The 17,876-nt window shown below is 35.4% G+C and overlaps 2 protein-coding genes and 1 long non-coding RNA gene across 6 annotated transcripts; 1 reads left to right on the top strand and 2 right to left on the bottom strand.

Annotated features, from left to right (window-relative positions):
* Nucleotides 1–1,003: 1,003 nt before the first annotated feature.
* LOC133691301 (replication factor C subunit 3) lies at nt 1,004–4,683 on the top strand. Of its 2 annotated transcripts, XR_009841641.1 has the most exons (10): nt 1,004–1,317; nt 1,568–1,784; nt 2,125–2,204; nt 2,288–2,447; nt 3,005–3,086; nt 3,656–3,785; nt 3,883–3,946; nt 4,022–4,090; nt 4,329–4,520; nt 4,572–4,683. XR_009841641.1 is itself a non-coding variant. In XM_062111747.1 (9 exons), the coding sequence occupies exons 1-9, from the start codon at nt 1,128–1,130 to the stop codon at nt 4,426–4,428; spliced, it is 1,092 nt and encodes a 363-aa protein (XP_061967731.1). In that variant the 5' UTR covers nt 1,004–1,127; the 3' UTR covers nt 4,429–4,683. The 2 variants fall into 2 exon arrangements, 1 of the variants encoding a protein (XP_061967731.1); XM_062111747.1 differs by having other exon boundaries at nt 4,329–4,683.
* A 1,357-nt stretch (nt 4,684–6,040) lies between these two features.
* On the bottom strand, nt 6,041–9,230 carry LOC133691381 (uncharacterized). 3 transcript variants are annotated; one of them, XR_009841658.1, is made up of 4 exons: nt 9,001–9,230; nt 8,593–8,758; nt 8,038–8,149; nt 6,041–7,780 (listed from the first exon to the last, which is right to left on the bottom strand). It is a non-coding gene; the product is annotated as an uncharacterized LOC133691381 (long non-coding RNA). The 3 variants fall into 3 exon arrangements; XR_009841657.1 differs by having other exon boundaries at nt 8,057–8,149; nt 9,001–9,228; XR_009841656.1 differs by having other exon boundaries at nt 6,041–8,149; nt 9,001–9,224.
* Nucleotides 9,231–11,429: 2,199 nt separating this feature from the next.
* Nucleotides 11,430–13,233, bottom strand: LOC133692783 (NAC domain-containing protein 2-like). The gene is made up of 3 exons (XM_062113929.1): nt 12,963–13,233; nt 12,586–12,860; nt 11,430–12,148 (listed from the first exon to the last, which is right to left on the bottom strand). Exons 1-3 carry the CDS (start codon nt 13,123–13,125, stop codon nt 11,711–11,713), a joined length of 876 nt encoding a protein of 291 aa, XP_061969913.1. The 5' UTR covers nt 13,126–13,233; the 3' UTR covers nt 11,430–11,710.
* Nucleotides 13,234–17,876: the final 4,643 nt, after the last annotated feature.

Here is a 17,876-nt window from a genome sequence, read left to right as displayed (position 1 = left end):
GTAATCATGTAAGAAAGGGCCCAGTTCCAAAATCGAACCGGGTCCATTTCAGGAAGTCTGGGCTATCCACTGCACTGGCTCAAACTCAAGACACCGGATCAGAATACAAGGATGAAAATGAGTTTCTACAACTCAAATTTTTTAACACGTATACAATACTTATTGTTATTTATAGGTAAATGTTTTTAGATATTTCTAAATTATTCTTTTAATTCTAGATATTAACATGAGTATATATTATATAACTATTATTTATTATTATTTAATAAAAAATAAAATAGTTAATATATATTTGTATATATAATCTCTGTGTGTGTGTTTTTTATATTAATATTGAAATATGTATATATAATATCTTATTAAAAAAATAAAAGATAAATATATCTATATAATATAAATACATATATTTCAAATTAAATTAAGGTTTAATAATATTTACGCTTTACTTTATCTACATAATATCACCCAATTTATATTGGATGATTTAAGGTATTTTTAAGAGTCTTTATGTTATTATTATTGGGTGTTTTTTATAAGCTTTTTTTACTTAAAAAAATCAAATATATTTTAGTGTTTTTAAAAATTGATTGTTGATGTTTTTTTATAATTTTAATATGCTAATATATAAAATATATTTTTTTAAAATTTAATATACTTTTTAAACAAAAATTTCTTTTAAAAATTCTCAATCCAGGTATTTAAGATTGTGATAAAAATTATTTTTAAAATTATTTTTTATTTAAAAATATATAAAAATATTTTTTTAAATTCATTTATGATATCAATACTTTAAAATAATCAAAATAAAAAAAATTAATTAAAAGTGCTGCTCAATAGCAGCGATAAATACTTTGTGATAATGATGCAATTATTATTTTATAAAAATAATTTTTTTATTTTAAATTATTTGTTTTTAAATTATTTTAATATGATAATATTAAAAAAATATTTTTTTTTATATATTTTGTTTTTTAAAAAAACACACCCAAAATCTGCCTGGCGCCATCCCTTGCATTTTCACACAGAAAGTTAAAAAAAAGAAGAAGCCTTGCTTCCCTCTCCCCCCTCAGTAGTCAGTACTCAGTACACGGAGCGAGCGGAACAAACCGAGATAGAGAGCAAGCGACATGGCGGAGGCGATCGCACTCATGGACATTGACGAAGAGGAGAACCAGAACCACTTATCGAAACCAAACAAAGGCAAAAACGTCGTCGTACCCGCCACACCACCCGGCGGTAAAGCTACTCCCTGGGTTGAGAAGTACCGTCCTCAATCACTCGCCGATGTCGCCGCTCACCGTGACATTATCGATACCAGTTACTACCTCCTCTCTCTATCTAGGGTTTCGGTTATTTACACGCGTGCCGTTTTTTAAAGCTAATTGGATTATAAAATCAGGGCTTCAGCTCAAAATTCACTAATTCATAACTCTCATCTAGGGTTCAGGGTCTAGGGTCAGATTCTGCGTGTTAGCTAACAATTATGAAATTGGTACTGGTGCTAGTGTTGATTTTTATTTTGTAAGATGTTTCTAATAACCTGTGATTTTTCTGTCCTTGTGAATAGTTGATAGGCTGACCAGTGAAAACAGATTACCGCATCTCTTGTTATATGGCCCTCCTGGCACGGGCAAAACGTCAACAATTCTTGCTGTGGCGCGTAAACTTTACGGAGCGCAGTACCACAATATGATTTTGGAGTTGAATGCATCAGATGATAGAGGAATAGACGTTGTGCGGAAGCAAATACAAGATTTCGCTAGTACCCAGAGCTTCTCTTTTGGGTAGTATTTGACTAAATGCACATGATTATGATGCTTTTTATATTTCCAGCCTCTTTTTTGTCATTGCTATGTTACTCTATATGCTTGCAATTGTGTGCTTGGTGTTTTAGCGTGGCTGCAATCATTGAAGTAGGTTTTGAGTGGTTGGTGAGCTTTGATTTAGCTGTGGATTTGCCTTAGTAGGGGAGGGGGTTTTGAGCTGTCAAGAGGGATACTGTGTTGTTTATAGAGCATTTTTTCTTTTTGTAACTCAAAATTTGCAAGGTAGATCAGCTTGAAAAGCATGGCTCAATGACAACTTATTATTGGAGCTGATCACTAAAGAATTTTATGTTTGCAGCGCAAAGGCATCTGTAAAGTTGGTTTTACTTGATGAAGCAGATGCAATGACAAAGGATGCACAATTTGCCTTGCGTAGAGGTATGAGTTGATCGTGCACTCCATTCTTTCCCAGCTTTAAGTTAATTTCCTTCCACTGACTTTTTTATCCTTTTTTTGTGTAGTGATTGAGAAATATACGAAGAACACCAGGTTTGCACTTATCTGCAATCATGTGAACAAGATTATCCCAGCACTACAGTCTCGATGTACTCGATTTCGATTTGCTCCTCTTGATCCAATGCATGTTGGTGAACGACTTAAACATGTCATAGAGGCTGAAGGGTGAGCATGATATTCCTTGTTCTCACGGATATCTGTTTCTATTGCTTCATTTTTTGTTCCCATTTTGTAGGTTGTAACCTAGATTTATTTTAGATTCTCACTTCTGTATTGTTATTTTCTTACTAGCATTTCTCACCATTTTTAGACAAAGCTCTTACTTAGTCTGTAAATCATTTCAGACAGGGGCTTGTATCTTACTTTTCTTACAGTTGAACATATATAGCTTCTTCAAGCTTGAAATTATGCTTGGACTTTAAAATGAAAACAAATGAAAAATTTGAAGGCTTGCTTGTGTGAAGGCAAAAACTGGGGTTGCCTTTTAGAGTCGTTTGCCCTGATTTTAGGGGTCAATGAATGATATGGTAAGTGTTTTATGTTCACAGAGGAAACAAGAACTCTAGCTTGCTTGTGAGAACTGCTTTCTCGTCATGTTTATTTTTTCTTTTACTTTGTACTCTGAAATTCTAAGGAAACTGGGAATGAATAATAGGTTTTTGACTCATGCAATGCATTAGACTTAATGCAGCAGTACATTTAACGAAATGCTCCTGGATCAGGCTTGATGTACCAGAGAGTGGCCTAGAGGCGCTTAAATGTCTTAGCAATGGTGACATGAGAAAGGCTTTGAATATACTGCAGGTACTAAAATTACTTATTCTTTTTATCCCTTCATGTCTCTGCATCAGTGTGTCTGCATGGTTAGGTGATGGTGTGGCTATGTTTTTACATTTCTGATACATGGATCAGAGAATTCAGAACATTCTTCTTTTGATGTTACAGTTTTAAGAAGTGCTGGCTATTCCCAGTTTACTGTGGACATGGGACTAATGTGGCAAATGATCGTCAGTTTGTTTTATATATATGTTATCTGCAATTGTATTATCCTTTAATTGAACCTGACCATTGGGATTTTTCATTATTACTGTCGAGTTTTTTTCTAGAATATCGTAGAAATGCATAATATGAACACATGGATGCTTTATTTGCTCTGAGTGCGTGCATGCATGCTTTACTGTAATTATGCAGGAAAATAAATTCAACCCAAAAGGCAAAGGGAAAGCTGAAAGCCTTTTATAATCCTTACCAAGGCCAAGGGCTGGGGCCCAGTCCTTCTGGCATGCCTCTGTTTGGCCCCAAATTTCTGTCGATTGTTTTGTGTTAACGAATCCAAAATGAAATTCTTGATGTTTTTTTCCTGATGCATGCAGTCGACTCACATGGCTTCTCAACAAATTACAGAAGAAACTGTTTACCTGTGCACTGGAAACCCATTGCCCCAAGATGTGCAGCAAATAAGCCACTGGCTTCTGAATGAATCTTTTGCAGAGAGCTATAAACGTATGTATAATTTGCATTTATGATTTGATTGTTTGTTGTAATTTGCAAATTATGATTGATTTTCTATTTTTCATTTTCCTGTACTTGTGCTCCACAGGAATTTCTGAAATTAAGACAAGGAAAGGTTTGGCCTTGGTTGATATTGTAAGAGAAGTGACCATGTAAGTGCTATGCATAATTTAGGTACCACTCTGATTATTATTGGTCGATGTCATCTCACTGTATTATGCCAGCAGGTTTGTTTTCAAGATTAAGATGCAATCAGATATCCGAGTGCCATTGATCAATGATTTGGCTGATATAGAGTATGTACACAATTTTCTCTCTTATTCCATTGTGTTTTTTCTTTTATATGTGGATTGATGCATGGCTTGGTATCCTTGTTTTGTAGCAAGGGTGAGCGCCACATTGTGCATTAAACCATTGCAGGCTGACATGCATATGCATTCACATCGGGAAGCTGAATACACATTTTACCCCATCAAAAAAAAAAATGAACATAGTTATATTTTTGCTTTAATCTCTATTCCTATAATCTTGCAGATACAGGTTGAGCTTTGGGTGCAATGATAAGCTACAACTTGGATCACTTATTGCTTCCTTTACTAGGGCTCGATCTGCATTGGTTGCAGCCGCAAATTAGTTTGATGCTACTTTTGTTTGCCCTATGGTATTTCTTCTGAATTCCGCTCTGAGACATTGAATCCTTGCTTATGCAGTCCTCAAGTTATGGATTTCCGCTCTGAGACATTGAATCCTTGCTTATGCAGTCCTCAAGTTATGGATATGTAAGATGTAAAGTTTGGAGCTACTAGCAAGTTAAAATGCCTGCGTCTTTGCAGCTTAGCTTGTTTGATTGTCATATTTTTTAGTTGATGGCCACATCTTTTTGATTGCCTTTGAATGTCTGCCACAGTTCCAGTGTTCACCATCATCTGTTGAGTGCCCTTTTCTTCTCTCACCATAAAGAGCATAAAACGTGAAACAGGATGTGAAAGCACAAGGAGGATAATCAAGCTAAGATGCTGTGGACATTCCGCTGCATGAAAATTCTTGGACGAAATTGACAAAGGATGATGCATGTGGTACTGCCTGTTCAAAGGGCAGATAGTCTTGGAGATTAGCTTCTGGTATGCTGCAAACTCTTAACTGATCTCTTAAAAAACTCACTCGGATTAATAATTATATAATAACAATATCAGAATTTACAAGACCTCCTTTCCAAATTAACATTTCGCCTTCCTCTCTCTTTCCCTTTATCCCGTTTGATTTTCTGACCTCGTTCTGGACCATGAGGTTAGAGAAAATGTGTATGATGTTTAGAATTCTTTTTCTTAAATCTATAAGTTTCTACATGAAAGTAAAATTAGTAGGCGCTGTTAGGAACGGGCATGGTTCAAGACATGGACTGTCAACTTTTCTTTTTCCTCAAATGGCGACGCTGATATACCGTGGCGACAAGGTCCGCAACCAAATCGAAGCTTTACTTTTCACTCCCCTCATCTGTGAAGACGCAGGGACTTTTTTAAGCCTTCCTTCCTGCATATTTTTTCGAAGTCTTGATACAGCCGGATGTTTAGATCACCTAGGAATGACAATTGTACCAGACTAAGCGGAAGTTTTTGTATTTACGTTTCAAAAATATTTAAAAAAAAATTAAAATTTTTTTTACTTTTAATTAATATTTTTTTTTGGTGTTTTTAAATTATTTTAATGTGTTATTAATATTAAAAATAATTTTTTAAAAATAAAAAAAATATTATTTTAATATATTTTTAAAAAATAATTATAAAAAAATATTATTTTTGCCGGCTTTTGCTTCTACGAAAGTAAATGTGGAAGTCTATAAATATTAAATTATTAAAATAAAGCCTACTCTGAAGGGATACTCATTGTACATTTATATTTCACTATTCACTATTATTTTACCTCTTAAAAAAATTAATAATTTTGGTGTTGAGTATGTTTATGTTTTTTAAGGCACATTTTTCATTATCATAATTTATCATTATCACATTGATAGTGGGTAAAATTGTAATTTTCATTTTAAAAAACAATAAAATTATTAATTTTTTTTAAATTTTTTTTTTAAAAAAACTTGTGTTTAGAAACTTTTTAGTTTTTTAACTTTTTTTTAGAGCAATAAAATAACTCAATTGTTCTTAATTTTTTTTTTAAAGCTTTTATCCATAAGCTTTTTTATCTTTTCAATGTGTTTTTTTTTTAATTATTATTATCAAGTTAGTAGATAGTAATTTGATTTTTTAATAAATAAAAAATATTATTAAAATAAAAAATAGTTGGATATGGGAGGCGCTGCGGTATTTCTCGGTGACCAAAAAGGCCTTTTCATCTTGTCGTTAGAATCGTTGTGATATCTTCGCCCGTTATGGCAGAACAGATTGTTGCCGGCTCCAGCATTTTCAACACGGGCACGGATGTCTTCACCATGACAGCATAGATTCCAGAGAATTATGTGCTGCACCCTCCCTGGACTTCTGAGACCCTGTCTCTAACATCTGCACAAGATGAGGAATCCCACCACCAGCAATGATAGCCCACTTACTGTCATCAACCTGATCAGTTAGGATTACCAGAAAACAAACACATATTCTTGATGCCGCTCACTGGATAATCCCAGTAATGATATTAGCAACTGAATCCTTCTCTCTTGCCAAAGGCATCGCAGATGCCTACCCTGTCACAGCATAGGCCGGTCAAAGTAAGTATTAGACACTCCTGTGGATCCCCAGCAGCCATTGTTATGAGCCCAACAAGGACCTTCTTTGCTTCTGCATGATCAAGACATCTTGAGAGGTAGATATTGCCACACAGGCTTGCCATGGCCTCAAGGACACGTTCCTGAACCAGCTTATTAATGCGGCTCCAGAAGCTTTACTAGTATATCCTCTATCTTGGCTGCATCAAAACTTTCCTCATCAGCACCAGCATTTTGCTCAAAGACCATCAAAGCATCGGTAAGTGATCCGGTGATATCAGCAAATGGCGCAGCAAGAAGAGGAGGCTGTGATAGTTCTCCAAGATATAATATCAAGGCAGATATTTGCTAGAGCTCATGTCGCAAGCCCCTGCAGAGCCTGGCCAAACTCCCCTTCTATGCACTCTTTAGAAGGAGCAACTATGGCCCCAATGAGAATGGTAACACCACCAGCATCTACAATAGCTTTCTTGGCCTTTGTTGAGTTTGAGGAAAGAGCTTCCAAAGCATCAGCAGCACTAGCACGAACAGAAATATCACTATTCTGACCCACAAGTTGAAGCAAAGCTTGCACAGCTCCAGAATCAATTACTTTTGGTATACTATCACCAAATGCCAACATTAGAAGGGCCAATAGAGAAGCTGCATTGGACTGGGCAGCAGCATTGTCAGAAGAGAGAAGACCCACGGGGATATCCACTCCAGCCTCAATCGTTGCTCTCCAATAATTATCCTTGTCCCTGCAAAGATTTCTCAGTGCCCCAGTAACAAAACCTTGAACCACTTTGTCCTGCTTGTTCTTTGGATTAAGCTGTTCCCATAAGGTCGGTGTCACACCTTCTGGGCAAATCTTGATATCGACTTGATCATCAGAGACCGGCCAGAGGAAACTTCATATATAGCTTCTGCTGCAGCCTTCCTAGCCTCAATTGATTTAGACTTCAGAAGTGAAAGTAAAGGTGGTATGCACCCACCAAGAAGTACCTTCACTTGTAAACCGTCATCTTTGCACAAAGCACTGAGAGTCGCAGCAACATTAACTTTTTCTTCAGAAGTACCACTCCTGAGAATGGGTATGAATAATGGCATTGCTTGGGCATGAGAACCAATGACTGTCCTTGTCTCCTTTCTTGCTTTGGCAAGACGAAGGAGACAAGCTGCTACAAGTTCCTTTTCAGGTGGTGAAGTTATCCTGGAATGCAGCTTTTCAATGGAGCGAGCAACTGCAGCAATCGTATCTTCAGGGTCATCCATTTGAGGTGTTCCATCTGATTCCCTACGTGTAATCAGCCAATCCATTAGCTCATAATTAATTAGTATTTAATTCTCAAGAACTACCGGTTAGAGCAGTTAACAACACAATGATATATTCTTTAAATTAGATTGTTTTGAACTTCATTTCACTTGCCTTTCTTTTTGGCTCAGTATTAACACAGTTATGGCAGTGTGTTTCTCATAGCAGGAAGGGAATAAAAAGCTAACCCGAGACTAAAATATGAGCAGAGTGATGTAGAGTTTATGAGCTAACTTAACTTGAGAGAAGGATACTAACTTAGTCTAGATGAGGATGTATATTCTTCTGGTTTGGAGGAGGGAAACTTCGACATTTGCACCAGCACGTCACTTCAGCTTTCTTCTAGGCCACCTGCAATAAGGGGAACCAGTATCTCAGCTAATAAACTTTTGAAATTTCATTTATAATAGGCACACCGACCACTAACTCCTTTGAGCTAAAATCCCCAAAATTATAACAAGAAAACAACCCCTATTCTGAAGATCACCCAGAGTAAATACCCACTACGCAAAATAAATAAATAAATAATAATAAACAAAATTTCTCAAGAAAATCACAAAATCCCAATTAGACTGCTTCCCATAGTTCATTTTTTAACTAGAAAACCAATACCTACCATTATTTTCCAACTTCTACAAATTTATGCATCCTCAGCTCTCCAATTACTTACACCGGTGTAAATTATGTACACAAATACACGCATGAATGACAATAAATCTTCCCACGAAATGGAAAAAACACCTGGAATTGACAAACGACAATCAAAATGCTTGAAATCAAACACAACAGCTCACCTCGCTCGCCATGCCAACAATGCAGATGCCAGAGTCGCTCCCTCACTCACTTCTTACTATCCAAAAGCAAGCCTTCTTGCCCCGATCATTACAATCCAATCCAATCCGAAATCTTGAATTATACGCATCGATGCAAGCTCCTTGGGTTACAGTACGAGCTAATTCTCTGTACGGATGTCACGTCTCAATTTCATTAAAAAATAATATTAATCATGATAGTAGAGATAGAGAAACGGTGTACGGAGATCGGATCAGAAGTTCATGTCACAGAATCGAGGACAAGAGAAGCGTCATTATCACGTCTCTCATCACTCGCTATATATATTTATTATTTTAGTATCTACGAAATTGTATCAATATATAAACAACTGCAAATTGGTACCAGAAAAGAAAAACACGGTACGGTACCTGGAAGGGTGAAAGTGTGAGAGAAGAAGAAACCGTCAACGGAAGTCAAGAGAGAGGAGTCAGGGTCTTCTCGTTTCCTTTTCTTTTCTCTCAGTAAAGAGGGTGTCTTTCTGTTTTTCCTAATTTTGGGATTTCTGTGGGATTTTAAACTTAACCGTTACTGACATACAGGTAACTTTTAGCGCTCTGATTGGTTGTCCATGCTCTTAACCCAGTTTGTGTGTCATGTGAGGTTGTTTATGGATTGAAAAATAAAAATGGTTAGAACATAGGCGACATGTTCCTGTTTTTATTTTAAAATTATAAAAATTCATTTTAAAAAAATCATTTCATGCCTTTGAATATATTAAAAAAGTTGTTAACCTGAAATGAAATGGTTCGACAGAAAGAAAAAATAGTACTCTCATGAATGAATAGACCTGATTTATCAAGGATGTAATTTATTTTAATTATCATGACTTAAACAAATTATGAATGAATAAAAAATTAATCTAAAAAAATCATTGTTTTTTCTACTCAAAGAACCCTTGATTTTTCTAAATTTAATTTTTCAATTATGATGGTTAATCAAATGTTGATAATGATAAAAATGAGTTTTTATTAATTTCTTAATATTTTATTTTTTATCTTCTTTTTATATTTGTTTTTTTTTCAAAGTAAATAGAAGAGATTAATTAATAGGATACTTGTTATCAATGGCAATAACATTAGATAAATTGGAAATTTATTTCATTTAAGAGCTCTCCAAGCTTTATTGAAGCAGCAATAGCCTTTTTTAAGTAGATGCGCTGTGAAATTCTTGAGGGGTGGTTTATGGTTTTAAGATCTTTCTTTCTATCGTGAGCGCGTCAACATTTCTTTGGACTAGAATATTGACTTTTCTCTTCCGTGATTGCTATGATTTATTGTTGTCCGAAGCACATTGGCGCAGGAGCACAGGGAGATGACAAAGAGTGCATTTATACTGGGATAGCATTCCGAATCAGATAAAGTAGTTCCTCCATGCATCCTATCCTATCCACGGACAAAATGAGATTATTTGAACTGAAGAAGACAACGATCGTCCTGGGCCTATTTCACCAGCAAATCTTATTGTTGACGATCCACTCCTCCTCCTCTCGTCTTGTGTTTATGGAGATAAAATCAGTTCTACCTGCCCCTATGCTCTTGGAATTGTTCATGAAGGTATTGGCATCATGAAATCGAGTCAAGATTTTAATTAGCTCTACTGGTCAAGTTTTGAAGTTTTGAATTTGTTTTTTCATGATCACAAGTTTAAATGTTTTTAGGGTCATCAAATTCAAGTTTTTTTAGGATTATTGAAGGCTTATACGATCATTAACTTTACGACTCATAAAATTAATCGAGTTTTTTTAGGGTCATCAAATTCAAGTTTTTTTAAGATCATTGAAGGCTTATACAATCGTTAACTTTACGACTCATAAAATTAATCAAGAATCACACAAAGCTAATCCAAATACCTACATTAATAATAATAAAAAAAAAACAGTATAGCTGTTGGGCTCGAGCAAATACAGTGAGGTGCCAGGGTATAGTCATATAAAATCGGCCCATGAGACGCACAATCCGTCCGTCTACCAGTACAGCTGTCCCAACACCGAAGACCCTCCATTTCTCATTTCTCCATCCCACCATCGACTTTACAGTCGGTCGCATGATGGATATGACAACCACCTTTTAGTTCCGTATTTATGTGAATTATAAAAAAACCTATCCGAAAATACCTGATAATTCATTACAAGGAGAGATTGCGTCCACCAAATAATTCATTACCCGCATATTTTTTGAACTTTTAGTTTTTGTAGCTCGAATTTGTTAAACAGAAGGAAATCTTGGTAAAAGTGAAAAACAGTATAGAACTTCTACAAGGCAAAAGAGGTTGTATTTTTAAAAAAGTGAAATTATAAATTTTGCCCAAATAATCGATAGTAATTTCTCCCCGCCAGCCGCCCATGTGGGCGGCTCTCGCGCTCCACGCTTTAACAACGGGATGACATAGTAAGTACAGTCTAGTAGTCGACTGCCCCTTGGAAAAAATTCTCTGCGTTCATCTAGGAAAGGTGCCCTTTTTTTTCCCACCACACGCACACATACACAATGGGATCGGTTTTCCAGCACTCACATCCAATGGTTAAGTGTACCAAACGTCAACAACTATGAATTATCCAATATGAATAATTGATTGACAAAGCACACGATTTTTTAATGGTTTTGAACCCGGTGAAACTCAACCACACACAAGTGCTGCAAAAGTAAAAGTGTCCGAATGCCTCGAAACACGTTACTGAACTGAGTCTCATTGCTTCATAAATAATAGCTATTAAAGGCTATTCTCAATTTCTCACAAAAAAAAAAAAACACAAATTGGACATATATATTCATATTAATTTTAATTAAACTACAATAAGTTTCCAGAAAGGCAAGTCTGCTATTCCAAAATATGAATCCAATTATAACCGCAACGACAACAGCAACAGCAACAGCAACAAGGGAACTACCATAGATCTACACATGCTACTGCTGCTGCCCTATACACACCCCCAAACTCTAAATCCATCAGGGACCGTCTGTTCACCCCTACTTACTCCAATTACTACATAACACTAGCACTCGCACACGCACACTCACAGACTTCAGTCTCGTGTTACCGTGCGATTTGCTCTTGACACAATCAATTCCCATTCTGACTTCAAAACGGCTTCTGCAGGTGCATAAATATATCCTGAAGCGGCGACATCTGATTATCCCCCTGCAACTGAGACGCAAATGGAATATCCATTGTGGCATCCAGGTAATTGTAAGGATTATCGAGGGCATTTACGTTTCCCCATTCCTTCCACCTAGGCTCACTCTGCACCTCGCACGTGAATTCCGGCGACACCACATGCTCCGAGCAGCTCGAATCCGTGTGCAGCCTCGGCACGGAGTCTGACGTGTCAAAGTACATGTAATCATTCACCGTTCCTGTCGCCGACGACGGAGCTGGTGGGGGCTGCAGCAAAACAACCTGTTTCTTCTCATCCTCCTCGATCTCCGTCGGAATCGCTTTCTTGACGCTAAGATGCTGTTCTTGCTTCTCAACTGTACCTTTCTTGTTGTATATGCGACAGAGTACCCAATCATCCAGCTGCAAACAATCGAGATTGTTATTATAGTTAAATGATAATCTAAAGTCGGAGCAAAAAGAAGTATTTTCCAGAGATAAGAAGGAATATTTTCCTTAACTAGAAAGAAATAAAAACGATGGCTTCAACTTGCTAGAGTGACAGCTAGCAACAATCACGGTCAGTCACTATTGACACACTTGTTTTTTTAACTTCAGTCAATTAGATTTAAAAACACAATTTTTGCGATTCTGATGAGATTAATCACGTCTACTTGATTTTAGGGATTCATCAACATCATTCAAAGAGTATGTGATTAGGTTAATAATTGTTTTAAATCCAAATATCGTAATGAAAAGGCCAAAAAAGTCATTTCAACCTCGACGTCCATATTTGGAAGCATCTTCAACCATTAAATATCTAAACTATCCCTACGGATGGCCGAGATGACAGACCGTACCCTTAAGCTGTTCTTCTTGCGAGCCGAGCGATCCACGTCGGCTAGACGATACTCGTGCATAATCCAGTTCGTTTTCTCTCCCTTAGGAGCTTTCCCCGCGTAAAATACCAAAGCTTTCTTGATTCCAACTGTCTTCGGCTGCCCAATCGGCTTGTCGGCTCCCGTGGCTTTCCAGTAGCCCCTCCCTGCAGCACGATTCGGTCTCGATCCGTTAGGGTACTTCCTGTCTCTCGGGGTAAAAAAGTACCATTCCTTTTCTCCATACAAGGCTATACCTGTAATTTGACAAAACAGTTAAAAAAACAAGAAAATGAAAACGTTTTTTTTTGAGAAATTAGGAAATAGAAAGAGAAATTAAAGCAAAAAGGGCTGATTACCGGGGAGATCCCATGGGTCAAACTTGTAGAGATCAATTTCAGCAATAATAGGCACAGCAATGGGCTGCGATGAGCATTTACGGCAGAGGTAGTGCACAACGAGCTCCTCATCCGTTGGATGGAACCTGAAACCTGGTGGTAACTCTAATGTTGCCGCCGTCATTTTTTGGCTGACCTTTTTGCCCTTCCTTCTCTATTCTACTTGGTCGCTCTTCTTATCTGCTGTAGGTGGTCTAATGCTGTGACGGCGCTTGAAACTTTAAAATTCGAGGGAGAAGCATGAATTTATAGGAGAAATTGAGGGGCACGTGGCAGGGATGAGTTCTAGAATACACGTGAGTGATCAGTTTTTTCTTTATTTTCCACTCTGGCGTGAGACGTGGCAGGTAACGAAGTGGGGATGCGTGCGTGTCAATGGCTCACAGAGGATGAGTGATTTGGTCACTGCTTACGACACTTGTTTTGGACTGTGGTGTTAGTGTAGACTGTAGCTATCTATACACCCAGTCGTCCGAGCGAAAAAAAAAAATTAATAAATAAAAATCTTGGTCCCTGGGATCTATCTTATTGGGATCGGCCAGGTTTTTATAAATCCCTTGCTTCTTTGCGCTCTATTGGATAGGGACCCGACAGTTAAACGGTAGGTGAGTGTACACGTCAGAGAGGGGAAGAGCCACGTGCGAGTGCGAGTGCGAGTGCGAGCATGCTAGGACGGGTGATTTTGGCAATGAGAAAAGAGTGAGCTAAGGAAAGGGATAATGATTCAGTGTGTTGGGTGACCATGAACGTGCATGAATGAGTGCGAACAAAATTAAAAATGTTGATCAATAAGGGGGATTTGTGCATCCTGATATGGTAGAAAAACACGGGAGAGATTAATGGTATTGACTTGTCAATTTAATTGATGTCCTTGCGGCACATGACGATAATCGTTGGAGATTCATTGCTTCTTGTAAAATTTATTGCGTTTTTGGCTAAATCTTAAGCAAAGGATAAATATGTGTTTTCAATCTCCGGGAAGACCACCCACCTGATTTCAAGTTCAGGCACTGGGCACGGGCTTGAAAAAGGAAGATCGAGAGCATGAACTTGACCGGTGGATTTGGGTGGACTCTCAGAGGATTGCTCTGTTTATGGATCTTTAAGATTATGTTTTTTGTTCTTGTTATATAAGACTATGTTCTTCTCTCTGGTTGGGAAGAAATAAAACGAAAAAGAAGAGGAGAACCTGTAGCATAAATAACGAGCGATTGAATTGAACCATTAGATTAATTATTCGATCGAGTAATCAATTTTGTTCTCTTGATATGTTTGAAATAATTTACCCTACAATACTAAACAATTTGGTAAACTTTATGGAGATTCATCTATTCAGTTTTTAAAATTTTTCCTTTCCGCCCTCAATTTAATCTTTAGATTTTTTTTAACCGTCATTTATATTATTTATTTTTAGATCATTTAAGTTGATTAGATTATATTCAGAAATTTTTTTTATAGTTTAATTTTAAAATTAAACGTTAAGTCGAAATGTTTTTTTCCTACCAATTTTATCAATTTTCTTCTCCATTTCAAGCTTAAATTTTTTTTTTTAATCAGTTGACCATGTTGTCTTTGGACCAACTAGGTTGATTGAGTGACATTGGAACAATTTTCACATGATTTAATTTTAAATCCGAGTCATGCAAAAAGTTGTGTCTCAAGTTTTTTTTCTTTTCAATTTCATCATTTATTTTTATCAGTTGAGCGAGTTATTTTTTTAACGATCAAGTCAACTGAGTCACGTCAGGATAACTCCAATATGATTTAATTTTAAACTTGGGTTGAATAAAGACTCAAATTAAGTAGTTTTAAGGCTGACCTGCTAAACCAAAATTAATAACAATGCAAAATAGTTATTTACAACCTATATATTATTTATTATATTCCAATTTTTTTTTATCCCACTCATAACTTAATAGGACCATGTAAATTAGTTAAAAGTGAACTAACATGGTAAACTATTTTGTTATTTGATAATGTTATCATAGCAAATTATTACGTGTCAACTTAAACTAAATTTCTTTTAAACAATTTATCATAATTATTTTATGTATTTAAAATAAATAAATTTTTCTATATGCTAGTTTTAAAATTTTCACAAAGTTAAAATAAAACATATATATTTTTTAAATTCATGAATTTGTTGATGAATGAATTTATTTTTGTAATGAGTTGTGTATAGAGATACTACGTGGTTTGGAGCAATGATCTTGATTGCAATGTTCATTGAATAAAAAAGTAAATAATCATTTACCTCCTAATAATGTTCTAACAAATCCAATTAGTAGCTTCAAAACAAATTTTTTATCTTGAATAATAGATTAATCTATTAGTTTTAGCAATCTAATCAATTTTTCCTTTTGATGTTTAAATGAGTATCTTTTTTAAAGATAATCAGTAGCTCATACTTACAAAAGATCTTATTTAATAGATTTAGGTTCCTTTTGATGTTTAAATGAGTATCTTTTTTAAAGAAAAAAACAATGATATCTTATAGAGAGATTCTAAAAAATAAACATGTAGTAAAAAATAAAAATTGCGAACCTCTTTAATTAAAGGATTCATAAGATATTTATAACCCCTGAGTTATTTTCTTTTATGGAGAGAGAGAGATGAAATGTCATCTTGCCCTGATAACATTATCGAGGGAAAATATCCCTAACACATTTATTAAAGAGGAATAAATATTTCTTACACATCATTAATGAAGGATAAATATCCCCTATATATCATTAACGAGGGATAAGTGATAGGTCTTTTTAAAGATCTTTATACACCTAGAGGTTTAGTGAGATGAATATCCATTACCTTAAAATCTTATATGAAAGATTACAAGGAAAAACAAGAAGATTCATTTTGAATTTACATCCTCTTTTTGTATGTATGTGTTGGGGTATATCTTTCTTCTTCAAGGATTTGTAAGGGAAGTTTTTAGTTACTATTAGTTGGGTCTAGATCAGTTGTACCCTAATAGGTGAATAACTTTATTCGTCTATGATAAGTTTCTTGAGCGTATAGAGATCGAGCCTACAATTAATATTTTTAGAACTTGTTAACATCTGATTGCCAGCATTAATGGTGGCAATGACTTATGTTGGTTTTTCATCTTCACCAATAGACTCATTAGAGCCATGACTGGAAACCTATAGAAAGCCTGCTCATGTCAAGAAATGGAGGGGGTAGCTGATAACAAGAAAGATGAGTAGCATTGATTTTAACATTTTATGTTAATGATTACAAGAAAAAATAAGTCGAGTCTTGTGACTCAAAACAAGACCTAAAAAATTATTAGTTCTATATTCATTTGAGCTCGATAAAATATTGAGTTATCACCTTGTTTTTAACCTTTTGGCATGGATTTTAAGCTAAAGAAACATGTATAAAACACGTTGGTAAAAGGAAAAGAAAAAGGAAAAGGAAAAGGAAAAGAAAAGCTAGCTAATTGCAACTCTACAAGGCGGCCGATTGCAACAAACGCATAGTAACACGAACCACATAAAAGCTTGGCCTCTTTTTATTTAGCTGAAATGAATCATAAACAACTTTCTGGTAGGTATCTCAATCTTGACATGTAAACCGTCCATGTGGATGAAGATAAAGCAAGAAGCTGCTCGGCAATCACCGAAACCGCCAAATCATACCTCCTTCCACGCTCACCTTTTCTCATTGTTCTTTCTATCAAATTTTCTTCTTCTGCGTCAAAATACGAACCCTGAAAGTTCCAAAACTATACACTTTATTAGTTCCCTACGTGGACATATGAAATTCAACTTTCGGTGGCCGTTAAGGCTACCAATGTGTCGCAGCTACAGACAACGAATTCTATTCCAATGAAATCGCGACACGCAGTTGTTCGAGGACTTTCTCGTCATTGACATGGGACCCATAATACTGTACTCTACTTCCTCATGATACGTGCGGTGCGTGATCTTATTGTTTGACACGTGTAGAAAAGAGCAACTAGTGACCCACCGTAGGCGCAATGAGTGACCTAACAAAAGGTCCTTTACGGTGAAAGTGTCCGTTCTTTCATGACTTGGCAATGTGTCATTGGTTGGAAGATGAAGATGCGCATAGTTATGCTGATGACAATCCTAATCAATTCAATGAAATGAATACCGACCACCATAGAGGGACCTAAACGGATAAACGATCCTACGAGTGAGTGAATCACATAGGTCTTGAGGATTTATGGGTTAGCTATCGGTGGAAAACGCAAATGTATCTTAGCAATTGCTTGTTTGATAAAAAAATACTTTTATTTGGAAAGTACATCTTGTAAAGGTTTTTTTTTTTTGGCGTTTGGTAATATTATAAAAATAAATTAAAAAATACTTTTTAATGTTTGACTATAAACAAAATAATATATTTTAATTTTTAATATTTTTCAATTTTATCTAATAAAATAACTAATATAGAACAATAAATATTAAATATAATTATTTGACCATTTATAATATAAAAAGAACGAGACGTAAAAAGTGATTAAGACAATGAATAGTCAATGCTTAAACGACCAGGATCAATTATTTATTAGATCTTGTGATCAGGAAGAGAAAGAGAAAGGTGACCGGTCAAAGACAATTAGATATGCTAATTCAACTTTCTTTTTTTTCTCTTTTTTTTTTGGATACTTGAAATGAACACAGAGCAAATTGTATTTTATAAAAATTTAGTTTTTTTATAAAAAAATAATTTTTTTATATATTTAAATTTTTTTTACTGATTTTAAAAATAATTTTTAAAAATAAAAAATATTATTTTAATATAAAACATACTTTAAAAAACAACGACATTGACACTCTCAACCAATAATTACTCCAACGCCAATATTATGGGAAGTAATCAATATATAGTTGCTTGAAAGTTCTCTTC

Source organism: Populus nigra, chromosome 4 (assembly GCF_951802175.1).
Source record: "Populus nigra chromosome 4, ddPopNigr1.1, whole genome shotgun sequence".
Classification (NCBI taxonomy): domain Eukaryota; kingdom Viridiplantae; phylum Streptophyta; class Magnoliopsida; order Malpighiales; family Salicaceae; genus Populus; species Populus nigra.
This window is presented reverse-complemented; position numbering and strand designations above follow the sequence as displayed.

What these genes read in the sequence shown, in the direction of transcription:
- LOC133691301 (XM_062111747.1), top strand. Translation starts at nt 1,128, where the DNA reads ATGGCGGAGGCGATCGCACTCATGGACATTGACGAAGAGGAGAACCAG. An exon ending in ACAATTTGCCTTGCGTAGAG is followed by an intron (nt 2,205 to 2,287) that starts GTATGAGTTGAT and finishes TTTTTTGTGTAG; the next exon opens with TGATTGAGAAATATACGAAG. An exon ending in CATGTCATAGAGGCTGAAGG is followed by an intron (nt 2,448 to 3,004) that starts GTGAGCATGATA and finishes CTCCTGGATCAG; the next exon opens with GCTTGATGTACCAGAGAGTG.
- LOC133692783 (XM_062113929.1), bottom strand. Translation starts at nt 13,125, where the DNA reads ATGACGGCGGCAACATTAGAGTTACCACCAGGTTTCAGGTTCCATCCA. An exon ending in TGACCCATGGGATCTCCCCG is followed by an intron (nt 12,861 to 12,962) that starts GTAATCAGCCCT and finishes GTCAAATTACAG; the next exon opens with GTATAGCCTTGTATGGAGAA. An exon ending in GCAAGAAGAACAGCTTAAGG is followed by an intron (nt 12,149 to 12,585) that starts GTACGGTCTGTC and finishes GATTGTTTGCAG; the next exon opens with CTGGATGATTGGGTACTCTG.